This window comes from Anomalospiza imberbis, chromosome 6 (genome assembly GCF_031753505.1).
Source record: "Anomalospiza imberbis isolate Cuckoo-Finch-1a 21T00152 chromosome 6, ASM3175350v1, whole genome shotgun sequence".
Taxonomy (NCBI): Eukaryota; Metazoa; Chordata; class Aves; order Passeriformes; family Viduidae; genus Anomalospiza; species Anomalospiza imberbis.
The window spans coordinates 3,723,055-3,749,813 of NC_089686.1; the positions used below are offsets into that span (position 1 = coordinate 3,723,055).

A 26,759-nucleotide genomic window follows, 5' to 3' on the forward strand; every position below is an offset into this window, starting at 1 on the left:
CGGGCAGGGCATTGTGGGAAGCGGCGCTGAGGCGGCGGGCGGGAGCGGGGGAGGGCGCGGGCCGGGCCGCGCTCCGCCGCGAAAATCCCGGTTTTTAATGGAAACTGCGCCCTTTTCCTTCTGCAGGGGGGAAAGGGATTGTCCCTGCCCTGCTCCCACAGCCGTGGGGGTGTCGTGCTCCGGTTCGCGGGGCTTCACGGCGGGTAGCCGTAGCATAACCAGGCAGCAGCGCTGCTGTGGGGACTGCGGCTAGCAGCGAGAGCATCAAAATCGCTTTGTCCAAGCGGCAAATGCCGATGCACAGCCTGAAAACCGACGCAGAGGGAGGCTGCCTCGACCCAGCCTCCATGGTGGAGCGACATGAGGAGTTAAAGACGGAGGATGAAGGAGGGTTGAGGAGAAGGGACCTTAAAAGCATCCAGTTCCAAGCTCCTGACCTCGAAAGGGACACCTCCCTGTCCCAGGCTGCTCCAAGCCCTGTCCAGCCTGGCCTTGGACATTTCCAGGGATCCAGGGGCAGCCACAGCTTCTCTGGGCACCCTGTGCCAGGGCCTCACCACCCCCTTCCGAGTAAAGAAGTCTTTCATGATAACAAATCTTTCCTAATATGAACCTACTCTCAGTTTAAAGCCATTCCCTCTTCTGTGTGCAGGCAATTAGAGGAGACAGAGTCCACAGAAGCCAGAATTACTTAAGCAATATCCCCATATGCCCAGAAACAGAAACACAACTGCAACACATTGCCTTTTTTTTTTTTTTCCCTAAGAGCAATTCCCAGCCTCTATTTCCCCCTTCCCAGTGTTATCAAACACTAAGCAGAACAGCACTGTGGAGGTAGAACCAAGATAGTTGTTTTTAAGACAAGGGTTACCATAGCAAACATTAACCTAATCAGTAGCTCAAGTGAAAAGGCACAGAGCCCGTTTCTTATCTCTAAGGCTTTATCTGTACTTCTAAAGAACATTAATTTTACCACTGAAATCATGTGGCAAGCTCTTAAACAAAATGTGATTTCTTGAAGAGGCCTCATCTTAGATAAACTTCCCCCCCCACCCCAACACCTCAATAAAACCAGGGTGTTTTCACTTACAAAAGATTTTTCTAACTGAAGCTCATCAGCTGCTGCTACTACAGCTACAGTGCAAATAGAAGTCCAGCCCGTGGCTGTGGAAAGTCTCCAATGTTAGAAAGCAAACAGAAAAGTAAGCCTGTGTTTAAAATAGGTTTGAGTGTGGAAATCCACAGTTTGACAGAGAAACTGATAACAGCTAAGACCAGCTTATCATGAGGAAGTGCACAAAGTTTTTCAAACTGTTTTCCGGAGAAGCAGGGTGATAGATATAAAACCACTTGTGAGAGACACAGAACAGAAACAGAAGATGAAGCCACACCCTCACTGAATCAGAAATAAACTTTTGTGGCAGCAAAATACAGCCCAGCAAGACCCTGTTCTGAGTTGAGTATTTCCGACAAGGACAGAGAAGGATTTTGGCCTGGGTTACACTTAAGTCATCTAAGAGCAACCTCTAGTGGTGTTCCCAGACAGGTACCACACCTTCAGGAGGGAAGGACACAACAGAACTGTTCTGGCTTGCTTCCAGGGGCTTTCCAGAACAGCCATGGGACAGGCCTGCACTGTTCCTGCTCCCAGCACCACTCTGAGCAGGACACCTTCTGAAAATAGAGCCTTGAGTTCTAGCTAAGTACAGGAAGCCTCAGTGGTTTTGCTCCAAAATTACCAAGTGTAGTGCCATTGGCAGAACTCTGGTTAAATAACACAGATAATTAAGTCATGAGCATCCAAATTACAAACGGATTTTCCTCAAATCCATTTCTAACAAAGTTCCAAACCAGCACCCTTCTGTCTGCACAAAACTCCTACCATCTGAGGCAGTAACACAGGTGGGTACCATTTGGTTAAAATCTAATTTGTCCCATGTCAAATTAGATTAATTAAATTAGTTACACCCCTCCACCCACAGATTTTCTAGGTATATCCTAGCAGTCAGGACCTGGAATGTCTTCTCTGTGAAAGAAAATCCTGCACCATCACACACAAGAGTTTATCCAGCCACTGGGATCAGAGTGGTTTCAGCACATGTCTTCTAAACACCAAAACCAACTCATGCAGGATTTTGTAACCCATGTTAGAGACAATAATATATGTTGAGCTTAAACATGAAACTACAACACTGCAGGAGCAATTCAGGACACTTAGAGCTGAGGATTCTGATTAAACCAATTTGAAGTTCACCTGTTCAACAGGTAAAGAGACATGTGGCTTCTATTACAAAGTATTTTTAAGTGCCACCTTAATATACATTCTATTAAAAGTGCATTCATTTATCAAGTGTTTTAGTTTAACAGAAGTTGTCAAATTTCAGGTGGCTTACAGGCAGATAATCTGAAAGAAAAGAACATTTCACAAGCTATAGAAAGACATCAACATATGTGGCATTCAGAAATGAATCATTTGCTTAATAATCCACAAATGGGTCCAGGAATGCCCTTGGTTCTGCTCCATGCACAGCAAGACAAGCCCAGGTGTTATTCTGGATTGCTTTGGGAGCCGTGTCACGATGGTTTCCTGAAACCTCTTAAAATGGGGTAGATGTTCTCAAATGCCTCATAGATTTCAGAACGATCTTTTGCTCCTAAATGGACATTTAAGGAGAAAAAACAAAAAAAAAACCAAAAAAAAACACCAAACCACATGAATTAACAGAGTGCTGGGAATATCTGAAGGCAGTTTAAACCCAGTAAGATTAATGAAGAAACCCAGGAGACTGAAAGCACCTTACTATTAAAGGCAGAATTTCTATCTGCCACCTCAGAGAACAAGTCCTAGCTTGCTTAGATTTAAGACTAGGTTTTGTTTAATCTGTGGAACCAAAACAGCAAATTTCTACTCTTGACAGGTGCAAAATATTGGCTTTGAAGAAGGAAAAAAAAGCAACTCAGCACCACCACGGTGTTATCTGCTTAAGAATAACAGCTCTGCCTGTTTATGAGGTGAGTGGAAAGGTAAAAACAAGAAGTGAAAGGCCTTTATTTCATACTGGGAGTTGTTCCACAGTTTGAGAACTCTCATTCTCCAGCTCTGAGAAGCAATTTTAATTTTAAGCTGTGTGTTAGGACACCTTTGATTTCAAATCCTTTTCTGTGCTACTGTAAACAAATCTTTAATACCAAGTCTTACACACAAACTGCATTGCAGTAGGCAGGAACATTCCCTGCCAGCAACACTACTCATGCAGGTCCAACAAATGTCAGCTAGAAGAAAACTGGATTTAAATTAACTAAAAGTGGAATTAAGCCCTGCTAAGGTTGAATGTGTAAACCTTTTCTCATGTCCTCACTTGGAATAATTCATCTGCCTTACCACAACTTTTATTTACATAAGTAAAGTTACCTTCTTGATTAGGGAAAAAAACTCTCCTCACATCTCAGCAAATTTGGTTTTGTCATTACAGCTGGGCCCAGGAGTCACAGCAAAGGACTGAGTGTGTAGCAAGGTCATTACAAGTAGTGTACCCCACAAAATGCAAGCATCAGTGGAATGGAACTGACCAGAATGATTTTACTGCACCTAAGAAAACTGTGGACATTGGAGGGGGAAGCATTTAAGCTTTGTCCTGAGTGCTCCATCCTTCAGCTGGCTGAGCTCATTGCTGATTTATATTTGTGAGAATCTCTGGCTAAGGCAGGCACTTCTCTTGCCTTCCCCATGTCTCAAAGCTGTGTTGTAAATATGAACACCACATTCAGAGTTTCTGGGAACAAGTATCATTTACCGTTCAGTACATCTGAATAGAAGCATTTTCATGAGCTTCACCAAAAGGATGTGCCAGGAGCTCAGGAGTTCACCTTTTTTGAAAAAAAGGTCACCTGGGATCTGAGGTACAGGTATCTGCTGAGCACACTGACTCAGCAAGGCTTTTGCCTCACGATTTTTTTGCCAAACAGTCTGGAACAAGGTCTTAGATCTCCACCCTTTCCTCTGATAATCCCTACTAAATGTTGTCAGTGAAGTGTTTTAAGAAGTTTGTTTCCTGTCCAAGCAATTTTAAATTGCTTATTGTGAGATTCCTATTTAAGTGCCTGAGTAGTTGCTGGCATGTCAGCATCCTGTTGGCATCCTCTGCATTGGCACGTGGCATCAGGCTTTGAATAAAAAGAAATACTTAACATGGAAATCTGAGACTCTGTGTATGAAACAATGTAAGATTCTAGTGCAATGATACTGATGTTATCTGCAGAAAACACAGATAAAGCTGCAGCAGCCATTAAAAAGATCCCTGAGTGGCTTTACTGTGGCAAGATACTGATTTTTAGTCAATGTTTAATTTAAATGCTCTCTCAGGAAGTGAAGCAGCAGTGGGCTACAGATATAGAGAGGCACCACTTACCAGTCAGTACCACTTTTCCAGACACAAAGATAAGCAGCACTATCCTTGGTTTGACCATCCTATAAACCAGGCCAGGGAATAGTTCAGGTTCATAGCTGTTCAAAGCAAGCAGGTGAGATTAGTAAAATGCAACTGCTGTTTCAGTATGTAACAGCTGTTGTATGAATGAAGTGCTCTTTAATTACAGTAGCAATAGGGTAATTAACCACACTGATTTTATCTAGCTGCCCTGAGAAAGGCAGGTCAGGTTTTGGACACCTTGAAGAGAAACCTGTTAAACCCAGCTGGAGCTGGTGGGGGGATCTTCCTGCTGACTTCTAAAGACTTGTGAGCCACTTGTGATTTGTCATAGCCTTGGAACCTTTATTGTAATCCTCAAACAGTCTTCAGGTCATGGAATGGCCTGGCATGGAAAGGGTCTTAAAAAAATCACCTCATTCCACACCCTGCCATGGGCAGGGACACCTCCCACTCTCCCAGGCTGCTCCAAGCCCCAATGTCCAACCTGGCCTTGGACACATCCAGGGGCAGCCACAGCTGCTCTGGGCACCCTGTGCCGGGGGCCTCCCCACCCTCACAGTGAATCCCTCCTAGTCTGCAAAGAGCCCCTATCAGAAAGCATCCTGTGCAACTAAGACAAGATAACAGCCAATGGAAATTTTAATATATATCTAGCTCCTAAATTAAATGCAAACTATTAGGTGCAGTGCTAATAAAAGACAACTGAATTTTGGTTTTGTCAGTGCTGCAATCATCCTTTCCTGATGGCAATATCTAGTTTTGAACAAGCTGATCTCACAGGTGCAACATGCCCATCACTCAGCTACAGCTTTACTTCCAATTCTTGGCTAAAGAACATCCAAATGGAACCAAAACAATATCCCAGAAAAACTCAGTATACCTGCAATTCTGTATTTTGCAAATGCAGTTTGGCTTCATGCCTGAGGGTTGGAAACCTTATCCCTGCAGACAGGAGTCTGTTTTGCTGGGAGTTAAGAGGCCACCTTGGTATTAAAATCCACAGTGGAGCTGATGCCTCAGGTTTTAGCTTTTCTATTTTTCAGATTCTCTGCTGCTTTAGTGTGTGGGTTCATATGAGGGGATGGTGAGCTCTCTTCACAGAGTAGGGAGACAAAACAATTCCTTCTCCAGCTGGGGACCAAGGACAAATGATCCAAATCTCAGGCCCAAGAGCACAAACAACATGGACTGAGGAGAGAAGAACAAGAAGGATGGGACTTCATGGGCTAAAGCTGGAATGGGACAATGAACTCCAGTGTGCAAATGGAGCAGAGCTGATCACAGTGAGAGCCCCCAGGAACCGTCATCCATTTTGGTTCACCGGGGGTGCAGCCCTGGCTGGGCTCTTGTGCTGCCCAAGGTGGATCCATTGAGGCCTCCTAATAAATCCCTACTTCATTTTTTAACTCGGTCTAGTCTCTGTTCTAGACCGAGGCTGGCTGTGGCCAGCCTTCACAACGCATCAGAGCAAAGGCACGGACCAGGCTCAAGTGGCTGCAGACCCTGCTGCCTGCCAGGTGCACAGGGTTGTACCTCATCTCCTCATACCTGCTGAACTGCTGGTGGGTGAGAACCAAGCCTTCCAGCCGGATGGGGAACCTCACGTCACAGCTCCCCACCATATTCTGGATCTTGAAGTCCAAGAACTTGGCAGGGAAGCCAAGCTTCTGCACCACCCGTGCGTATTTCCTGGCTGCCAGCCTTGACTGCTCTTCACTGAAGGAAGAAACCTTTATTGTAATCTCCAAACAGCCCTCAAATCATAGAATCCCAGAAGGGCCGGGGCTGGAAGAGACCTTAAAGCCCATCTTGTTCCACCCCTTGCCATGGGCAGAGACACCTTCCACTATTCCAGGGTGCTCCAAGCCCTATCCATCCTGGCCTGCAACACTTCCAGGGATGGGGCTTTTCACTGAAGGAAGAGCAAAGGGGAAAAATAACATTTATTTGTGCTTTCCTCTGCTCTTGAGGTGGAATTCATTTTATAGCCACCACTGTGCTAATCTGCACTCCAGAAAAAGAGATCCTGTGGCTCAAAATAGCAAAGCTCCATCCCCAGAACTGCTGCAGGGAGCTAAAAGGAGTAAGGCACTTGTTCATTCACCTTCCTGTGGTCTGGTTGAACCCACTGGAGAGGTTTCATCACTCAGAGGTTCCCCTTTTGAAAGGTTTCTCAGTTCCTCAAAACAGCTTCTCAATGCTGATCCAGGAGCTGCAGGCACCAGTACAATCACCTACCTGCGGTGGTGGTAGGGGCTGGAGAAGAGGTCTCTTAAGCATGAGTTAATTAATTCTAATTGGCTGTTTTGGGATATAAAAACTAAGGCAGTCTCTGCTGGACTTCAGAGTACAGAAATAAACTTTTGCTTTCCCCAATTCCCATTTCCTCTAGAGGCAGATGTGTTGACTGGATAACACAGACACTGAAGAGAGACTCGACAGACACAAGTTATGTCCTAAACACTTTAAAAATCAGTGAGAAATGCAAATAATCCCTTAATAATTTCTGGGAATTTTAGCAGCTTTTCTACTGATGTCTGCTCAGCTCAATCTAAATCCAGGGACAGAAGTACACAGTTCAGAAATTGCTAAGGTGCCATCACGAAGAAAGCAAGACTTTCAATATCATTGCTTCACTTTTTCTTGCAATTAGTCCTTTGCTAGATGTTTTAAGCAAGACTTTTCAGGCATTCTCCATCAGAATTTATGCATAGCTGAAAGACCCAGACCTTTAGAGGGAAGGGAAAAACCAGAAAAATACCTTTTTGCTCCTGTGCAGACCATTTTTCCTGAACTGAAGATGAGGGCTGTTGTTCGTGGTTCCCTGATTCTCATGATCACAGCAGCAAACCTCTACAAATTCAAAGGAAAACCTGACAGGAACTCAGCTGTATTTCTGTTCAGTATTGTAACAATTAACACTTTCAAAGCTTGTCACAACACATGTTTGCTTTTTAAGTCTTTCTTTCCCACCCTGAAGGTATTTCCCACCCACCTAGGAGCAGGAGAGTTAAGACCACAGTCACAGGGAGCATTGGGATCCATCAGCACTGGGAAAGGGAAGTGAGGGTAAAGCTTTGAGTCCAAGATTTACCTTTGGGTTATACTCTGCATTTCTGGCATGCAGAGCTATGTTCTTCAGGTCCAGTTTACAAGCCAGGTTTACAGTTGACACGATATTCCTGAGGAATGAGGGAGGAATTGTCTCATTGCAAAATCCAGCCACTGCAGAGCCACCCCCAGCAGTACAGTCACATTCCAATTAATAACTGCCATCAACCGATTTCCTGCCTGTCTCTTCCCCACTCAAACACTAAGCTACTTCTGGCAAATCTTAAGTAAATGAAGTAATCCAATCCCAAAACTGCACTTTGACATAGAACAAGGTATGAAATTATTAGTCTCCAAATGATAAGTTTGTGTGTCTTCCAAAAACTGCATCACTGAAGCCTTTCACAGCTTGGCATCGAACCATTACTGACTATTTAGAGTTACTAGACCAGCAAAGGTAGGCAGGAGTGGGTTATTTTCTACAGGTATAAACTATTCCAGAGATGCTCTATCCTAGACAGGACAGCATCTTTTCATGAGGCCAGAGGTTCTTACACTCAGTTCTGTTTCTCCTTTTGAAAAAACAGAGTGACATCTTTAAACCCCTGGAGTCTGCTGTCATCCTTCACATTCTCTTTCATGGAGGAAATCCTCCTTTTCAAATAGCTTCATATTTTTAACCAATACTGCCAGTTCATTTTCTTCACCTCTCCCCTTCAAGAGGAGAGAAAAACTACAACTATAAAAAACTACTCCTGTAGTTTCTTGGCTTATTTAATACCAAGCCATGCTCACTACATTCTCCAAGAGAAAAGTCAGAGCAACACTTTGCAGCTTAAGCCAAACTCTGACTATGGTGTGTGGTACATAAATACCACATAACTTACTGTAGCTGGGGGACTATTCCAGAACTTTCTGAAGCAGATGTTGCCGGGGTGATCGGAGTCATCGGAGTCAGGGGAGGACACACGTCAGGTGCTTCAGGAGATGGCTGAGCTGCCCCTGGATGTGACAAGCTGCTTTCATCCATGAAAACACCACTGTCCTCCTGACTTGGTAGCGACCCATCAAGCTCTTTCTGCGTTTCATGATCATCCTCAGAGAGGTTTTGTGCTTTGTTATCTTGGGTGACATCAGGGAGAAAGCTGAGGTCCACAGAGGAGAAGTCTGTATGGAGCTCCTTGGACTGACTTAACTGGGAAGATGCTTGAATTGGAAGTTCTAAATCATAAGGGCTCATAGGAGTGAACAGATGAGGACTAGTAGAGAAGTCATCCTTGAATTAAAAAAAAGTGCCATTAAGGGTCTTGTATAAAAGCAGTTACTGTAACTGGGAGAGTAAATTAAGATTAACCTTCAATGAGGAAGTTTCAATAATTTTCCCCCAATATATATTTTAGCAAATATTAGTTTTAAGGTTGAAAGTGTGTCCTTTGCTTGTCTGTGAGTGTATAAAAATCCAGACAACTTGGAGAATGCATTTTCACCACAGTCCATGGGCACTCTAGAGAATTCCTGGATAGCACAGCATAGGTATGACAGTGGCACTTCCCCCTTCACAGCCACGCACACAACCACATGATCACACTCATGAGTTTCTCCAAGGAAGACAGACAGCATTTTCTGGCTGTCTTTATCTCCCATTCTGTATATTATTCAATTTCCTCTCTCTGCTAGCAGGGGACAGTGTCAGCTTTGCTTTGTACAACAGAGGGCAGCAGCTCACAGGACCAGCAGCAATTAATTCCTCAGCTCCTGGAGGCCACCAGCCTGAGTGAAGCTATGGATGAGAAGATGGGACTAAAAAAAGCCTCACCACAGTCAGCAGAACTAGCATCCTGCCCTGCACCAAGCACACAACACACCTGCAAGTAAGCTCTTACCTACTAATGTCCTTCTTTATCAACTATTTATTATTAAAAGCTGTTTAAAAAGCATCATCATGTCGATGAGGCAAGAGTTCCAGGACAGGATTTATTCCCTCTCCATTGGTGCATAAGCCTCTTTCTGAAGGTGGTTTCTGCCAACATCCATAGCAGGTGACAGCTTGGACTAAAGAATCCATACAAGACGTTTTGTGTTTAATCAGGCATTTTTAGGTTCAAGACCCAGAAGGGCTTGAAAAGTCCAAGCGCAGATCAGAACAGGGAATGGTGCGTGAGACTGAGGCTCTTGAGCTGGCAACAGCTGCCTGACCTCCAGCAGGAGCAGGATTTCCAGATCAATGCTTCCCAGCCCTGAGCTAGTGCTGCTCTCTTCTAGTCAGCTCACTTGGCAACCCAGCCAGGCACATGCTCCCACCTTGCAGTGTATTTGCCTGCAGACACTTGGAAAACTCTGACAAAGTGACAAATCCTCCCAGAGAACCCTCACTAGCCTGAATACAGATGTAATCAGGAAAGCATTGCCAACACCCATATTTAAAACTGCTTCTGAAACTGACTTCTAAATACAGAGCCCAACAGAAGATCTGGTGGGGCAGGGTGCAGCTGAATAAATCTAGGTACTCCTTCACCCTTTAGAAAAAAGGGTCAAATATGTAATTAACAGTTACAAATTAAATATTATGGAATCACAAAAATACATCTATTTTAAATAGATATTTTTCAAGTCAGCATCAAGGGAAGGAGATCACAGTCTCTGCAAGAATTTCATTGAACTAAGGATTAGCTGTACAGGAGCTCATTAGCAAGGTTTTGTATGAACCACAATGTAGAGAAAATGATACAAAACGCTCCCCGTGAGACTACTCACATCATACTAACGGGCATCAAGGAATGAACAGTAAAAAAAACACCCACAACCAACCAACCAAAGCCAGTTTATGACATCTTAAAGAAGCTGATGGAGGAACGAGTGGTACATGAGGCTGGAACTATCACACAGCTGGGAAGTTTGCAAAAAGTAGAGTAAATTGCATAGAGCAGGTGGAAACAGAAAGCAAATTTTCCTTTCTGATCAGGTTTGCACCCAAGAGGTCTGAGGAAAGCCCTGACAGGGTTAAGTGCTGCAGAACATTTCCTTCTTGTCAGACAGATGCTCAGAGGCTGCAAAAGGGGCACAAGACCATGTTTGCATTGGGCTGGCTGCCAAGGGTTATTGCTGTGGACTTGGGTTAATTAACTTCACCAAGGCCACACCAACTGCAGAGCTTTGGACATCTCCCAGCAGCTCCAGGGGGGAGATTTCACTCACAGATCCTGTCTGAGATCCCTCGGTTTGGGGCAGCTCGAGGGGAAACAGCCTTTTTCACTTCCACTGCAGAAATCCCTGCAACTCAGGTAGACACAAATCAAACCCAGCTGCCTTAAGCAACAGACTTGGATTTTTTTTTTTTCTCCCTGCAGTGATATCCCACGTCTGATATTATCAAGGGTACAAGCAAATGTGAAATATAAAAAGCTCACTAGCATTTGTAAAAGCTGTACTATACATTTCCACATTATATACTTTGTGAGGGCATATTCAGAGGGCTTTAACCACTGCCACAGGATGGTCTCTGGATGTAAACAGCTCGTGCTAAGCCTGTTTTCTGAGCTGAAAAGTAGTTTACAACAGGATGTAAAGTCGTGTTCCCTGAGTAATGATGATGCTCGGCTATGGAGTCCAGCCCTCTCCCGGTTGTTCCTACAGCCACCTGAGATCATTATGACCATTCCAAGTACCGAAATAATGCATTTTTGCAGACATTTACTAACCACAACGAGGAGATGCGAGCCTCCAGCCCTCTCAGTTCCCACCCACACCAGCAGCCGGGCTGACCCTCGCAAGCAGCATCCCACCGCAAGAGTTTAAACGCGGCCGCATCATCCCTCTTAACAGGGAGTAAGAGCGACCTCCCGCTCCAGAGAGCTCCCCCATCCCCCGGCAGCGCCAGGAGAGCAGGAACCCCCAGGACAGGGAGGAATCGCCGGGACAGGAGAATTTCAGGCTCAGCCCGGCAGGAATGCGGTGATGACGCAGCTCAGGCGCGGCTGCGGGGCGCATCCCAACGCAGCGTTGGTGGTATAGTGGTGAGCATAGCTGCCTTCCAAGCAGTTGACCCGGGTTCGATTCCCGGCCAACGCAGCTTCCTTTTGTTCAGCTTAATTTTCTTCCCCCCCTTACTTGATTTTTTTCCTTTCTCCCTTACCTGCCCGCTGCAGCTCTCCAGGTACCGCTCCAGCGGCGATTCGCCTTCCATGGGCACAGCCACCGACACAAAGCCCCCAGCCCTTCTCCGGTCCTGCTTTTAACCCCCAGGGACAGCACCACGTGTGGCTTGTCAGGGAGCAGAGCCCATCACAGCAGGGAGCTTTACCCTCATCAAGCAGCCTTGGAGCCTCTGGCCTGCCTGCACGACTGTCTAAGAGGGTTTGCCCCATCCTGGAGGATTAGAGAAATCGGGGTGCTCTTCTCGTGTGCTTTCCAGGAGCCTAAAAACACAACCTGTGCCCGAGCTCCTCTGAGCCTGCTTTCCTCTGCAGGGTTGAAGAGAAATGGAGTTGGACCTTGTAGTTAGTAGTACTAAATGTAGTTTAGAGCTTGCACAGATGATGCTTTTTAGCAAGTGTCATGTGCCCCTTAATTTCTCCCACTTGCCTCATCGAGTGCAATGAGGCACATCTGGTCCTTCCAGAGGAGCCCCCTCCCGCAGCCAGAAGTGTAAACTTCAAACTGAAGGCGTTGTGATGAATTGGTTCATTCTCAGTTGGGTTAACACTGCTGGGGGGAGGGGGGGCAGGGAGAATCCTTTACTCTTTACATTCACTGTCCTCCCCGTGCAGGCATTTCCCCTCTGGAGTGTACTTCTGCCCTCTGTAAGTGATGATTTAGGGCCATTCCCTTTTCCCATGTCCCAGTGTGAGGCAGCACATTCCCAGGAAGGAGCTCATGGCTGGTGGATGCTGTGGGAGTCTCACACTGCTGACACAGTTTGGCATGGGTGCCATTTGAGTTGCTGCCAGCAGTTGCTGTCTGACTTGTTCCTTCTCTCCTGTCTGTTCCTGTGTGGTGATGGAGTGATGGAGTTCTGTGGAGGCACAGTGGGAGCACATCCCTGTGCCTGCCTGGGCTGGTGGATGTCGTGATCACTGCACCTGTTGCTCTGCCAGACAGGACTTGGCTGTGAGATCTGCTTACAAACAGCAAGCTGAGCTGAAGAAACCCTTTGGAAGATGTCAAAGCACAAACATGCAGCAGGTCCTTGGGAGGTGCTGCCAGGCTCTTCTCACTGCCCCAGAGGTGCAAAGGCTTAGATTAATGCCCTTTATCCAAGGAACAGAGCATGGCTGATAAGCATCCTTCCTTCCTCAACCAGCCTGCTGGGCTTGTTTATGGTATTTCTGACACTCACAAGTGCGTAATAAAAGGTGCCAAATCCTCCCAGCTCCAGAAAAATCCAGCCTCAAGCAGGTTGGTTTACATCACACAGCCTGCCCTCGAGGCAAATCAGCCAGTAAAGCAAGGAGAGGACTCAGAGAGGTTGTACTTGGAATTAGGGAGGCTGCTGGAGCTAGCTCGGGTCAGCTCAGGATGGTTAAATCCAAAATGTCCCGTTGAGGCCTGGCAGGTGATTGGGGTGCTTGCAGACAGCTCCATGGTCTCAGCTGCCTTTGTGGGCACAACAGGATGGGGCACTGAGGCTGTGCTGGGGGGCTCTGCTCCCACAACAGTGCCAGCCCAGCCCTCACAGCTGCTCCCTGACAGCCCTGTGGGCCTGCCCTGCCCACAGAAATCATCGAACTGAGCACAGGGATTGTGCTGAGTGTTGCCCTTGCAGTGACATCTCAGGGGGGCAGGAGGTTGGTGCTCCCCCAGTGTGTGGCACTATTGCTGTGCTTGAGTTGGGAAGCTGGAGGTGCTCCTGGGGCTCCCCTGGCGTAGCCCTGCCCATAGCATTGCAGCTGTACTGCTGTGAATTTCCTCAGTTAATTACTCCTTCATTGCACAACCCCCTGGAGAGGAGAAATGTTCACCCTGAAGCCCCTGGGAATTGATTGTCTGCATTTTGTGAACCTGAGATACAGAAGGTCAAAATATGGTGTCCAAGTGAGTGAGGCTACATCAGAGAGGAACATAAAATACAAGTCTCTTGATACTGGTGTTGTTTCATGCCTCGAATAAGGACAAATGGCAGGGGCACAAGGAAGCGTTGAGATTTTGGGTGAATCATGGAGTTTGGTGTCTCAGGTTAAATGGGTAAAAGATTGTTTACCCATTTGAAGAAGGGAAGGCATTTAGAAAGCCGAGAGAGCCTCTGAGGATCCAAGAGTCACACTGCGTGTGCAATTCAAGCTTTCAGGTTGCTTTGCTGTAGGGAAGGGTCTTCTGGGCACTGCCCAAAGGAGGGCAGGCATGGCTGTGCCTCAGGAGGGCTCTGTGCCCGCAGCCTCCTCTTCCAGGCTGGGCAGCTGCCGTGGGGGAGGCTCCGTGAGGGGGGTGTGCAGTGCTGGGCAGCTCCAGGGAGTGAAGGTCCATGTGTGGGAGGTCCAGAGAGCATTATTCCAGTGAGCTGAGGCCCTGGGAGACTCCCTTCATCCTCCCAGCTTGTGTGTCTCTCCTGCTTAGTCAGCAGAGGCATCATTCCCTCTCTGCTCCTTCCTTCTTCAGCAGGAGGCTGACCCCTGCCATGGGTTGGACAGATGTTAATGCAAAATGTGCCACTTAGAACTCATGAGACCTACCTGCTTAATTTCTGATCATCCAAGTCGAGTAATGTTAGAAAAGGCAGCTATTTTTCCCATGCCAAATTTGAAAAAATATTATTTCTCTCTCAAACTGCCTGGGGTTCCACCCATCCCCTTTCCCCCTCCCCTCTTTTCCTCCCATTCTCTTTCCCCCCACCTTTTAAATTCCTTTGGGAAGCAGCAGCCATCGAGGTCACGGCAGGACTGCTCAGAGCAGGGAGGGAGCCGCTGGAGGAGCCCTTCCCTACTTCGGGGACCAGCTGATGAAACACTGCAGCGCAGAGTTACTGTCATGATGAATTGTCATGAGCCTTAATTAGCAAATTGGTTAATTTTACTCAGAAAGTTGATGATTAGCTCAACAATAAGTGCTTTGTGTGTCCTTTTTAAGAGTCATTCAGTATCACTCTTCCTTGGATAACTAATTGGGGAAGGCTGTTCCACAGAGCTCCTGCTGGCACGCCTCGTTCAGCCTCTTAAACATTTCTGTAGCAGGCCCTGCTGCATCACCTGAGTGCTGAAATCGCGTTAGGGGATGGGACTAATCACAGGAGGCTTCCAAAAACCTGGAAAGGACAAGGAGCAAATCATTAAGGAACCTCTACCTGTTTAATTCATCAGTGCTCTGCACAGCTGCATTCTATTCTAGCATGCCCTAAATGCCTTGCTGCTTGCTTTGAAGTTGGTTAATCTGGTTTGGCTTTATCTTATCTTTTTTAGGAGCCAGTTTCAGAATGAAAAGATTGTGACTGACAGCGCTCTGCTTTCTGCTCTCCTGAGCTTTATGCTAAACCTTTATAGCTGTAATTGTCTCAGAAGAGTGGAGCTTGCCTCAGGTGTAGCTTCCATCTCCTGGTGCCCTCGCTGCCTGCAGCGTTAAAGCTCTGCCTTTGGAGCACGTAGAAGACCAACTGAGAGCTGGACCATGTTCCAAGAAAAAAAACAATATATTATGCACAAGATGTCTCCAAATTCAGCACTTTGTAATTAGTCCAGGAGCCAGCACTCCTCTGTCGACAGTAGGATCCAAGTCTTGTTGTGGAGGTTGTTCCTTCTGTGTGGTTTAGCCTTGTTTTGGTCCCTGTGCCTTGGTTCCCATCACGGCAGGGATGTAAATAGAGTGAGGTGTTGAGGAGGAACTTGGAGAGGGTCACAGAGGGGAGCAGGTGAGCTGCAGTCAAGTCAGTGGGAGCATGGAGCTGGAAAAGCTCTCGAGAAATGCCTGCAGCCCAAAAGGCAAGTCAGAGAGAGATGCTGGAGTACCTTTGGTCTGACATGTGTGACCATCACCCTCATACTTACCTGTCCCATAATTCTCCATTCCAGACCTCATCAATGCCTGGCAGTATCAGCAGATACTGGATTTTTTTGCTGGAGAAGCAAAGAAGTTGCCATGACTACTCACCAAGTAATAGTGAGTAATTTGACTTTTAACTGTGTATTATTTAACATCATCATCAGGTTGTGCTGGTGTAAACACGAACAGAATCAGGTGCATTAGAGTTGATATCTGGGTCTAACTTTACCTGTGTAAATCAGGAGTAACCCTCTGGCAGAAGTGAGGTTACAATGGTTGGGAGTTGAGCCAGAATCCAGTGTAATTTCCCAGGTTTGCTGGGTGATGGGAAGGGCTGTAACTCCCTGTTTACCCCCTAGTGCTGTGTGCCCCTCCCTGGATCAGATGATGCAGCCCAAAGCACACAATGGTAAGGCTGCCTCTTTGCCCTGCTTCAAGTGGGGCTCTCTTATTCCCTGAGAAGGGCAGTAATGGGGCAATTTGATACTTTTTGCAAACATTAGGGGACTCTCTGAACATTTGTGTGCTGCGCCTGCCGTGCTCACTGGTGGAGACCAGGGTGTGTTGGCTTTTGGATCAGGGAAGAAAATCACTTCTGTCAGATGGGAAAGGGGTAAACTGGCAAGAAAAGAGCCTTTTTTTTTTTCCTGGCTTCTACAGCTCTATTATGTGCAATGGAGACACTAACTGCCCCCATGTCAGAGAATTGCTGAGAACCAGACCCAGAGAGGATTGCCAAATTTTCCACTGAATGCCAGAGGAAGAAGCACTGTAAGTAGAAGTCATCTGTCTCAACTGGAAGGCTGAATGGTGACTTGAAAGCTGTACAGTTAACTTCATTTAATTTTCCTATCTGTGTCAGGCAACAAACTGATTAAAGGAAGGCATTCTGTGTGTTTGCATAGAAATCCACTCATCCTGGCCCAGACTCATGTGGGGCAGGGCACAGCAGTCTATTTTTATTTTTCATTCTGTGTTGTATTTAAAATGTGGCCAGAAAAGGGGGGGAATGGGATGAGGAGGGTTTTAAACATTGGCTGCCACCTTAATTGCAGCCTAGCAATGAATGGCTGCAGGCTTTCTTGGACAGCTCCTCCGTGAATGTCACACACAAATCCATCTGACACCTGGGGTCAGAGGTATTCTTCTGTGCTTTTTGTTTAGTCATCTTTCCCACTTTTGTGCCAAAGGGTCTGGCTAAATTGAATTGCATTTAAATGAGGTGAGTGTGTGATGGATCATCCGAGTGCTGCTGTTTCCCTCCAAGTTTTGTGACAAATCTCTCTAATGCAAACACCGTGTCTCATACCTTGAACACCCTGCTGCAATTAAATACTGATCCTTTAAGCCTTATCTGGAAAAACAGTATAGTAATAGCAGTCCTGTGTGTTTGCATAGAAAAGGAGAGGTGGGCACGCAGCAGATGCTGGCAGAGCTCTGGTAATTCAGTTTGCAGGGGTCACAGTCACATTGGAGACACCAGCAGTGACATTAGCACATGAAAAATTAGCACAAAATTCAGTTTGCAGAGGTCACAGTCACATTGGAGGCACCAGCAGTGACATTAGCACGTCCAGACCTTCAGTGCAAGCTCTCCAGGAATTAGAGCATGTACTGTGATGCCTTCACTGCTGCGTCAGCTGAGCTGTGACACCACCACAGTTTTTATCAGCTTAGTGTACAAAAAAATGCAAATACAATGACTCAAAGAAGGGTGCTGACCAATCACTGAATTCCCCCTAAAACTGAGTTTTGGCTGAGTGATCAGCAAGATATAAAGACTGACACTGGAATGAGTCTGCAGGGCACGCAGCTCGGTGATTAGTCAGTTCTCATTACCTCTTCTTCTAATTAACGTCAGCAAATCAGCGCTCCTGAATCAACGAGGACCTCCGGAGAAACTAAGCTTCCCCAAACGCTGCCAGATGTCAGCAGAAGCTCCAATCCCCTGGCCTTGATGGTTCTGTACTTTTAACACCCATAATTAACTGTTAACACCGTCCTGTTTCTGTCACTCCAGCCCTTCACCCGTGCTCTGCTGATAAATGCTGTTAGTTTAGCCGTGATGGAGGAGTCTGTACCCAGCTCTGCTGCCTCATGCTCCTGCACTTCATCTCATCTTCATTTCCATGCTCATCCCAGCCAAGCAGGAGACCAGCCTGAGATCCCTTTTGTTACAGCTTCATCACTCCATTTGGCTCTTCCTCCCTCCTCCTTGCTGTCTTTGCAGTTTCCCTCCAACAGCATTTGGCTTTTATGGTCAGTCTCTGGAAGTGGAGTATGAGTTAATTTCCCCCATACTTTCCAAGATACTATAGGGAATATTTTTATATTTTTTTGGTATCTGCAGGCTGTGGGGGAAGCTCACTTGTTCCAGTGCCCTTCATTACAAAGATTTTTTTTTTTATCTTTTTTTTTTTTCCCATGACTTGTCAGGAATAAATACTGTGATTGCTTTGGCCTCCCTTCAATGGGCATTTACCCAACTCATAAATACAAAAGTAGCTCCCCTGAAATCTGTTTCCACTCAGGTAGAGTTGTGAAGGTTTGCTCAGTGATGCTATGAGGAAAATGAGGAACCCAGATGGGCTTAAGGTTGGGAGTTGGTTGTTCTCTAAAACCCAAATAGTGTTGCACAGATCAACTAAGATTTGCTTATTAACATTAAAAATATTCATCCCCAGCTATTTTCACAGTTCTCTTTGCTCCCAAATTAGCATGGGCAGTGCTGCTGTCCAAAATAAATGAAGTGTGTGAAGACAGTTTAAAGGCATTGAGGAATTTCAGACCTTTTACATCTCACTCTGCTTTCACCTAATTTGTTAATGGGTATGTTTTTCCCTGTGGGAAAATAAAGCTTTTCTCTCTGACAGTTTATAAAGGACCTACTAAACTTTCTTTTGTCCCTTTGGGTAAAATCAATTGAATTGGCTTTCCTGGTGCCTTTCTGTTTTCCCTAGAGAATCGGAGTTTGTTCTTAACCCTTTCTGCCCCCCAGGCCTTATGAACAGTATGACAGAAACCCTTAGATACCTTAGAAGTCTAGGCACAATGTGGGCAGCTGTAGGTTCACTAGGGAAAGGCTTATGATTGTGTAAAAAAAAAAAATAGATATATAGGTGAAGAGAAGAATATTTGCTCATTTTAGGTGTGAGCTAAAACAGAAGCTTGCAGAGGGATGCACAGTGAGTTTGGGACATTGCTGGGAATTTCTGGATCTCCTGGGGCACCAGAGAACAGGATGTGTCCTCAGACCTAAGGGTTTGTGAACATTTCCAAGCCTCCAGCCAGCCTTGGGGCACAGGTGTGTGTCACCACCAGGGATGGCAAACTGGGGACCTTGGTGTGACACTCATTGCTCCAGGCAAGTGGACGCATCCCTTGTGGAACCTCAGACAAATTACTTCCATATAAACCTACTCTGTGGTGGCGAGAGCAGCTGGGATGGCTCCTGTGCTCTTTGATTTATCCAGACAGGCTAGCAGGGTGTTTGCTGCACGTTTCCTTAGAAGTTTGTCACAGCCTGACACACGCTGTTCCCGTGATGCCTCGCAGAGCTCAATCAATGTCCTTCCCTGGCTGCAGAGGAGAACGTGCTGAGCCAGCCCTGCGGGCTGCTCCAGCCTGGGATACCTGATCCTCAGGCTCAAAGAGCCCTTGGAGCACGAGGTCTGTCTGACTCTCCATTTCTTTCCTTTCTCCCCATCTCTCACTTCATATTCCCTTTGCTGTCCATCCTGCAACGTTTGAGGTGCTGAGGAGGGACACATTGTGTTGGTGTTGCAAAGGTTTTTCTTTGCAAAGGAAAACATCTTCATTCCATAGGTATTGATGAAGAAGAGTATTAATTCAAAACCTGCCCTAGATTAATGTAGAACAGCATAAATGACAAGCAGGTGCCGTGAATGATGAATGAGAGAAAAGGATTTGGACTGCCACTGTTCTATCACACAGGGAGTGTTTTACAGGAGACAAGGTATTTTCTGTGGCACTTCTGCATTTGCTTTACTTAACAATAACCATTAACTGTCCACTCTCAAAAAATCATCTTCTGCTAGGATGCCACCAGGAAAGAAGAAATAGCACTTTCATGGGAATTCAAAGCATGGTTATTCTTGTGCTGCTTGGAAAGCTGCTTTTCTGTCCAGCTTCCCTGTGATCCCTTTAGCTCTATCTGATACCAAAGGCTTGAGATCTCCAGATTAGAAATTAAATTCCACCTCTGTGGCCCAGACCTGATGACCTGCTGTAGTCCCAGCAAATAGGTTTTCCTTTACAGTGAGCACTTCCAGCTAAAGCTGTTGCTTTTTGGTCAAAAACTTTTTTGGAAAAAAAAAGATAATTAAAGCTATGTGCTGCAGGTGTAGGAATAATTATTGACTTGTAATTGAGTAGGGATTATTCAGAGTGATGGCGGGTCCTGATCTTGCAGGGATTTAGGTGCTTGTTTTGTTCTGCTGGCATGTGTGAGTACACAGGATGGTCCTGTCCTGGGGGATTTAGGGGAGGCTGTGGCATGTCCAGGAGCAGTTGGGACAGCTGGGTGTGATGCACCACTTGCATCATCAGGCAGCAATTCCTGCTGCTAAGTTGGGTGTAAACCACAGCATTTCAGGGGTGGACAGGTCTGGTTTGGGTGTCTGGTACAGGAACAGCAGCCTGGGGAGGGCAGGAGAGGGATTTTCCCATTGCAATTTCTGTTTTACTTTGCAAATGTGAAAACTGGGAGTGACTGGTGTCAGGCCTGTGCTGGGAGGTGGGGACTGAAGAGCCTCAAGGGAAGCTGGCAGAAATCATGATTTAAGTGTGATCACTCTGAAGATGTCAGTCACTGGGATGGGCACTCAGCTCTCTGTGTGTCTCTAATTGTGCTGCTCATATTTTGAACGTGGTAAAATTGAACAGTACAGTTTTAAACCCAATTTTGGGCTTTTCAGTGCTCTGTTACAATGCTGAAATCCAGAAATGGAGGGTGACTGTAGTTTATAAATAAATATTTTTTGCCAGTGAGCTCTGAAACAGTTTTGAACAATTCACTTAATTAGCTGGATTTCCAGTACAAAATGTGACCATCTCAATTTAATTAACAGCATATCTACATTGTGCTAGTGTGGGGATTTTGTGGAGACTGGTAGTAGCCCGATGGATTTTCATCCTGCTCACATACAATGTCATGGTTTAGATTGGTTTTTTTTATTATGAGCTTTTACTCTTCTTGCAAGAATTTCCAGTGTCATTTCTGCTGACAGTATTTGCTTAGGACAGATTTATTTTTATTCCGTTACAGATGAATTGGATCAAACATCTTTTTCCATATAGCTCAAGTTTCCACAATGGAGTTACTCCTAGTTGACTACTCTGAGAAGAAAATTGTAGTCATTTTTGTGACTAGCAGCAGTTGAAACGTTTTTTTTTGGCATGTGTGCATATAATCTATTAATTTCCACTTCCTGTCAATTGCAGGGATTCATGATTATAAATAGTATAAAAATTTTTAATGCAAATAAAGAGAGAGAGAGAAAATCCAGCATTTGGTCTTTTTTTTCCCTAGCTGGATTCAGTGAGGTGTTGAAACATGCAGGGCGTTTGTTTCAGGCTTTGATAAGGATCTCTCACATTCTTATATAAAATGCTAAATTAACAATAATCAGCCCCCATGACTTACAGCCCTGCTCAGCACATAGCTTTCCTCTCTGGCTTCCTCTGAACCCACAGATCTGAGGGCTTTTTCCCTGTGATCTGAGAAAGCAAAATTCCTGACAAAACAAATGACTTGGGGCTCCTGCAGAATTTTAAAACCTTTTCTTTTTCCCCATGGTGGCTGCCTAATGTGAGTGGGATTTCAGTGGCTTTTTAAAAATCTGCATTATTTCCTCCCTGCAGTCGGGACATTCAGCACTGGCTGCTTGGCACAGTGGTGGCTCTCCGGTGAGATTTTCCACCAGGTTTCCCAATCCACACAACTGAGATAATTTATTGCCTTACATTTAGGGTAATGATACCTGACATGGGATTTTAAAGCATTTTCAGGTCCTTTATGCTGTGGTGTTGTGGCAAATCTGTAAGATGTGAAGGACCAGAGACATCTGAGCTTGTAGGAAGTGGAATATTCTCAGCTGAAATCCTTCAGAGCAAGAAGTGACCACCCAGCAAGGAAATCAACTCTGAATCCTGGAAGGAGGAAGAGGAGAAAGTTATGAATCATAGAATCAGAGAATATCCTGAGTTGGAAGGGACACACAAAGATCATGAGTCTGACTGCTGGCCCTGCAGAGACACCCCAACAATCCCACCCTGGCCATCCCTGGCAGCGTTGTCCAAACGCTCCTGGAGCTCTGGCAGCCTTGGGGCTGTGCCCATTCTCTGGGGAGCCTGGGCAGGGCCCAGCACCTCTGGGGGAAGAACCTTTCCCTGAGATCCAGCCTAAATCTCTGTTGGCACAGCTCGAGCTGTTCCCTCAGGTCCTGTCACTGGTCACAGAGTGCAGAGATCGGTGCCTGTCCCTTCTCTGGCTGTAGCAGCTGGATTTGCACTCTCTGCTCTTCCATTGCAGCTCCACTCCTGGCAGGAGGGGCAGCTCTCTCCCTCCAACACCCTTCCCAGGCTCGTGGCTCCAATCTTTATCTTTTGGCAGGACCCTCACCCACTGTGAGGCAGCAAATCCCATTCCTGGGAGACCACGGTTTGCTTCTGATGCCAGCTGGAAAACTCTACTGTGGACAAAAGCAGTTAAACATCTGCAGAATCTGCTGCTGCTGAGCCCTGCCACCGCTGCTGGAATGGTTAATATTAGGAAGATTTGGCCGTACATTTTCACCTTGGAAGTGCAGGGTGGGGATGCTGCCTTTGGCTGGATCATGTGCTGCTCTCAGCAGCGCAGTGACCGGCCAGGATGTGCTGAGCCAGGGAGGCTCCGGGATGAAGCAGCAAAACGCTCCTGGCCAGCTGATGGCCGGTCACACATTCCAAGTGTCCGGCCGCCTCCACACCCCCGTGGCCACCCCGGGCCCCGCTCCCGGGGCTCCGGGCCCGCTTCACCTCCCAGGCAAAGGCACAGCTTCCATCAATCAGCGTCCACCTCATGCCGCTGCCTTTGTTTGCTCCGGAGAGTTTGGGAATGCGGCGGGATTGCAGCTGAGTGCCACGCATGGCTGGCCAGGAGGGGAATGCTGAGCTCTCCCGGCAGCTCCACGCGAATCCGTCTCTGATACCGAGTGCTGCGGAGCGGCTGATTTCTCAAAGATGCTGTGGGACAAATAAACAAATGGCTTACTCTGAGCAACAGGGCCTGGAAGTCAAACCAGGCTCCTCATTGCCAGAGGTCAGAAGAAATGATGGGAGGGTGCGTGCAAAGCCCTGGGGTGATGCCAGCCTCCCTGCTGGGATAACTCCCTTCTGCCGGCTGCAGCCGGACTCTGGGGATACCTGAGCAGCACCAGAACTTCCCCGCAGCCACCGCTGGCTCAGCCAGCCAAATGCTGGGCCACAGACTCTGCATTTTCTTGTGTTTTCCCACACGTGTTCGGGACTCCGGGAAGCTGAGAGTTAATGTCAGTCCCCCAGCGATGGAGCTGGACGGGTGCCCTCGGTGGCTTCTTGGGCTGTTTCGCTGTCCCCGAGTTACTGACAGAGCAGCAGTTTCCATCCCCGTGGGTACCCACAGAGCCGTGGCCAGCCGCTGAGCTCCGGCAGGGGAAAGCAATCTGCCCTGTGAGCACTGTGGGAAGGATCCACGTCAGAGGGAAGAAGAACTTGGGGCTCTAAGAAGTCAGAGCTGAAAAAACCCAGTTAAGCTCCCTCCCTGCCGACTCCACAGTTTGCTGGGATGTCACTGAGTAAGCCCTTGGTATGTTTGTGCTGCAGGCAGGGCTGCCGGGCAGTTTTAGGAAATTTAAGGGAAATTGAAGGACAAGCCCTGTTCCTGGTCATGAGGTGTCTGGTCCCTTTCATGTCCTGGAGGAGGCTTTGGGCTGTGCTCTGTCTGCTTGCCTTGGGCCCCTGGAATCCCACACCTGCGCCAGCTTCGGGAAAGGGGGTGGAGAGGGAATGGGGGGAACTGGCTGGAACTGGGGGGCTGGATGGGCGATCCCTGTGCGCGGTGAGTCCGGGCAGAGGGATCCCTGCGTCGGGCAGGTCTGGGGAGAATGGTCCCCGCACATGGGTGGGGAGATCCCTGGGGAGACCTGCGTGCGAGAGGTGATTCCCACGCTTGGGTGGGGTTTGCGTGGATGGACCTGTGTTCCCTGCGTGTGGGAAACCTGGATGGGAGGATCCCTACCTCCGGGAGGTCTGGGTGGGGGATCCCTGTCCGTGGGTGGGGTATGGTGGGGAGATCCCTGGGCATCCCCGTCTGGGGGAACTCGGGGTGGGTAGTCCCTGGGAATCCCTGCCTGGTGGAAGTCTAGGTAGGCGATCCTCAGGAACAGGTGAGGGATTGCAGCATGGGGGAGCTTGGGGGTGGTGGGATCCCAGTGTGGGGGGAGCTTGGGTGGGGATCCCTGGGGATCCCCGTGTGAGGGAGTCTGGGTGGGTGATTCCCGGGGATCCCCGCGTGGGGAGAGTCTCGGTGGGTGATCCCCGCGTGGGGAGAGCCTGGTTGGGTGATTCCCGGGGATCCCCGCGTGGGGGGAGTTTGGGTGGGCGAACCTCAGGACGAGGTGAGGGATCCCCGCGCGGGGAGCTCGGGGGGCGATCCCCCAGCGCACGGGCGGGCTGCGGGTGATGCACCCACACACTCTTGGCAAAGCCGGGCGGGCGCTCCCCGCTCCCGGGGCTCCCCGCGGCTGGGCTGCGGCCGCGGTCCGTGCCGGGCAGGGCCGGGGGCTCCCGGCCGGGGCGGTGCCGGTGCCTTTAACGCGCGGGGGGGCGGCCGCAGGCGCGGCGGACGTGCGGGGCCGCCTCCTCCCCTTCCTGCCGCCCGCGCCGCGCAGCACCGGCCGCTCCCGCTCCGTCCCCGCAGCCCCGGCCCGGCACGGCCCTGCCCTGCCCGCCGCCGTCTCGGTGAGTGCCGCCCGGGGAGCGCCGCGGGCCGCAGCGGGGCCGGGCCCTCCCGGCGAGGGGCGGCGGGCCCAGGCCGCGGCGGGCCCGGGGCTGCGGCCCGGCCGGGGTGGGGGGGAAGGGTGGTCCGGGCGCGGCCCCACGGCGGGGAGAGGCCGCTGCCGTGGGGCCGGTGGGGTTCGGGGGGCTCCGGTGGAGCTCCGGTGCTTCCCGAGCGCATCTCCCCGGAGCCGGGTGAAGCGGGGCAGGCACGCCGTGTCCGCGGTGCTCCCGGAGCTGCTGCGTTAAGCCGCCCGCCGAGGGGCGGCTGGGCGAGAACTGACGGCCCAAGTGGGATCTCGGAGCGTTCCCCGTGGCTGTCGGAGCCCCGGGGGAGGTTTGGCGAGAGGCGGCTGCTGCAGCGCCCGGGTGGCCGTAGGAGCTTTAATGAGCATTGTGCTTCATTACCGCGGTCTGGGCCGCCCTGGGTGCCCGTGCTGGTGTCAGATGCTCGCAAATGCTGCTTCCCCACCCTCGTGGGTGATGTTGTCAGTGGTGTTTCATTTCTGAGGTTGTCCGTGCCCTTTGGTACAGCCCCGGCACGGGTTGTGTGCAGCTCTGTTAACCCTGGAGGTGTTCATGCCCCTCTCACCTCTCCTCTACTTCACGGCTGACTCCCTTCTTCCAGCCTGCAAGTTAGGGAGAAGGAAAGGGGAGTTAAGGTGGGAAAGCTACACCTTTTGTACCCGGCTGCCTTCAGTTGATGAAGTATTTTAATTGAGTGGGTGGTAATTAAGAATAACGTAGCTTAGCTTCTTTTCTGCATTAGACAGTGACAAGTTCTGCTCTCCAGCGATGTGCATCCACCCGTGTGCTTTAGATTTGTCATTTTGTGACCTTTTTTCCCCCCACATCCCCGCTAAGGCGGTGCTGTGTATTTTGAGGTCACTGTTAGAAAACCTCAAAGATAATTTCTCACTTTGTGGAAGACAGAGCTCACAGAAGCTGAGCTGATACCCTGCTGTAGCTCTTTTCTGTTTAAAATTCCCCCTTCTTCCCCCCATGTTCCTTTAGTGTTTCTGTTGCTGCCTCTGTCCACCAACGTAAATGGCATTTAGTTGACATGCCTATTCTATTTAACATCTCTTTACCTATGACAAGGCAAAAATCTCTCGCTGGGCAGTCCGAACTGGTTGCTGCAAAAGTTGAGAAGGGGTTCAGTTCCTATGTTCCAGCTCCTTTCAGATGTTTTTCCTTGCCTTTTCTCTCTGTGGATCACTATCATCCTCCTCTTTGGCTTGGGCTGGAAGTGTTTCTCTGCCTCGTGGACCTCTTGCCTGTAACTGCGCTGTAATTTCTGCCCGCGCACAGGCCATTCAACTCGCTTTACCACATATTTTTTCTCTTGCCTCATATGCTGATGCTGCTTTCTGCATACTGTGATTAAAATAACTTTTGTGTGTAACTGCAGCAGTGAAAGGTTGGGGATTGGAAAGAAACACTAATTCTCTGGTAGAGTTATTAGCAAATACCTTTTTTGGTTGGTTTTTTTCTTAGCACCCCCCTTTCCTAGCTGCTCTCAGGAAGATGCTTTCTGCTCTCAGAAACAGCAGCAGTAGGATCTGAAGGACACGGTGAGATTTTGATTTTATCCTTTATCTCCTGTCACAGACCTGATGACTACTTTGTTTCTGAAACTCCTTGAAGAAAAGGGAAGGACTTACTCAAGCCTGTGTAAAGCTGTGGCGTTGCTTGGTTAGCTCTGTAACAGCTTTCATTTGCGTCATCTGCTTTTGCTGTTGGAGATTTGGTGGTTATGGCTTGAAAATGTCTAATCATTCTCGACCCTGGGTGATGTAAACCTAGGGCTAAAAAAAAAATCTCTTTAGGAACTGGAATTCCCTGTGAATTTCAGAGGTGATGGCCAAGTCTGTGTTTAAGCTACACCCAAGACCCTGAAGTGTGAGGACACAGGAGACAGGACATGTGTTTTATTTTAAGCATCAAACTTGGTTGCTCCTAATCCCTTCCTGTGCTGCTGCCAAGGCACCCATCTCTCACCATTGACTTTGTGAGGCTTCAGCTCCCAAGTTTAGTTCGCTGGTCATGCCCCAGTGACATGCCTGAGTAAATAGTGTGAATGTCCTGCCTGAGTATATCCTGTGCTGTCCTGCAGGGATGGGGAGGATGCAGAAGGCAGAGTGGCAGGAGGAGGTAACTCTTCATCCCGCTCTTCACTCCAAAAGCTCTGCCAGCAACCCAAATCAAGTTTAGTTTCCCTGTTTTTAGCACCCATCCATGCTGTGGATGCCTTTCATAACACAACTGCTTCCAAAG

At 48.2% G+C, this 26,759-nt stretch overlaps 2 protein-coding genes, 2 long non-coding RNA genes and 1 other non-coding gene across 7 annotated transcripts in view; 3 read left to right on the forward strand and 2 right to left on the reverse strand.

The window, feature by feature from the left end:
• Window positions 1–2,282: 2,282 nt before the first annotated feature.
• On the reverse strand, window positions 2,283–11,724 carry TBPL2 (TATA-box binding protein like 2). Of its 2 annotated transcripts, XM_068192077.1 has the most exons (7): window positions 11,614–11,724; window positions 8,369–8,757; window positions 7,525–7,612; window positions 7,192–7,283; window positions 5,979–6,146; window positions 4,410–4,504; window positions 2,283–2,654 (listed from the first exon to the last, which is right to left on the reverse strand). In XM_068192077.1, the coding sequence occupies exons 1-7, from the start codon at window positions 11,662–11,664 to the stop codon at window positions 2,575–2,577; spliced, it is 963 nt and encodes a 320-aa protein (XP_068048178.1). In that variant the 5' UTR covers window positions 11,665–11,724; the 3' UTR covers window positions 2,283–2,574. The 2 variants fall into 2 exon arrangements, with proteins under 2 accessions (XP_068048178.1, XP_068048179.1); XM_068192078.1 differs by lacking the exon at window positions 5,979–6,146.
• On the forward strand, window positions 11,478–11,549 carry TRNAG-UCC (transfer RNA glycine (anticodon UCC)). The gene has a single exon. It is a non-coding gene; the product is annotated as a tRNA-Gly (tRNA).
• Window positions 11,725–14,465: 2,741 nt separating the features above from the next.
• LOC137476571 (uncharacterized) lies at window positions 14,466–16,112 on the reverse strand. The gene is made up of 2 exons (XR_011000431.1): window positions 15,452–16,112; window positions 14,466–15,371 (listed from the first exon to the last, which is right to left on the reverse strand). It is a non-coding gene; the product is annotated as an uncharacterized lncRNA (long non-coding RNA).
• On the forward strand, window positions 15,337–18,474 carry LOC137476560 (uncharacterized). 2 transcript variants are annotated; one of them, XR_011000414.1, is made up of 3 exons: window positions 15,337–15,557; window positions 16,107–16,217; window positions 16,976–18,474. It is a non-coding gene; the product is annotated as an uncharacterized lncRNA (long non-coding RNA). The 2 variants fall into 2 exon arrangements; XR_011000415.1 differs by lacking the exon at window positions 16,976–18,474 and adding an exon at window positions 16,903–16,946.
• A 5,812-nt stretch (window positions 18,475–24,286) lies between these two features.
• KTN1 (kinectin 1) overlaps window positions 24,287–26,759 on the forward strand; it is a 76,989-nt gene continuing 74,516 nt past the window's right edge. The window contains exon 1 of the mRNA XM_068194940.1: window positions 24,287–24,446. The gene's annotated coding sequence lies outside the window, so the exon portion shown is untranslated. The remainder of the gene's footprint in view (window positions 24,447–26,759) is intronic.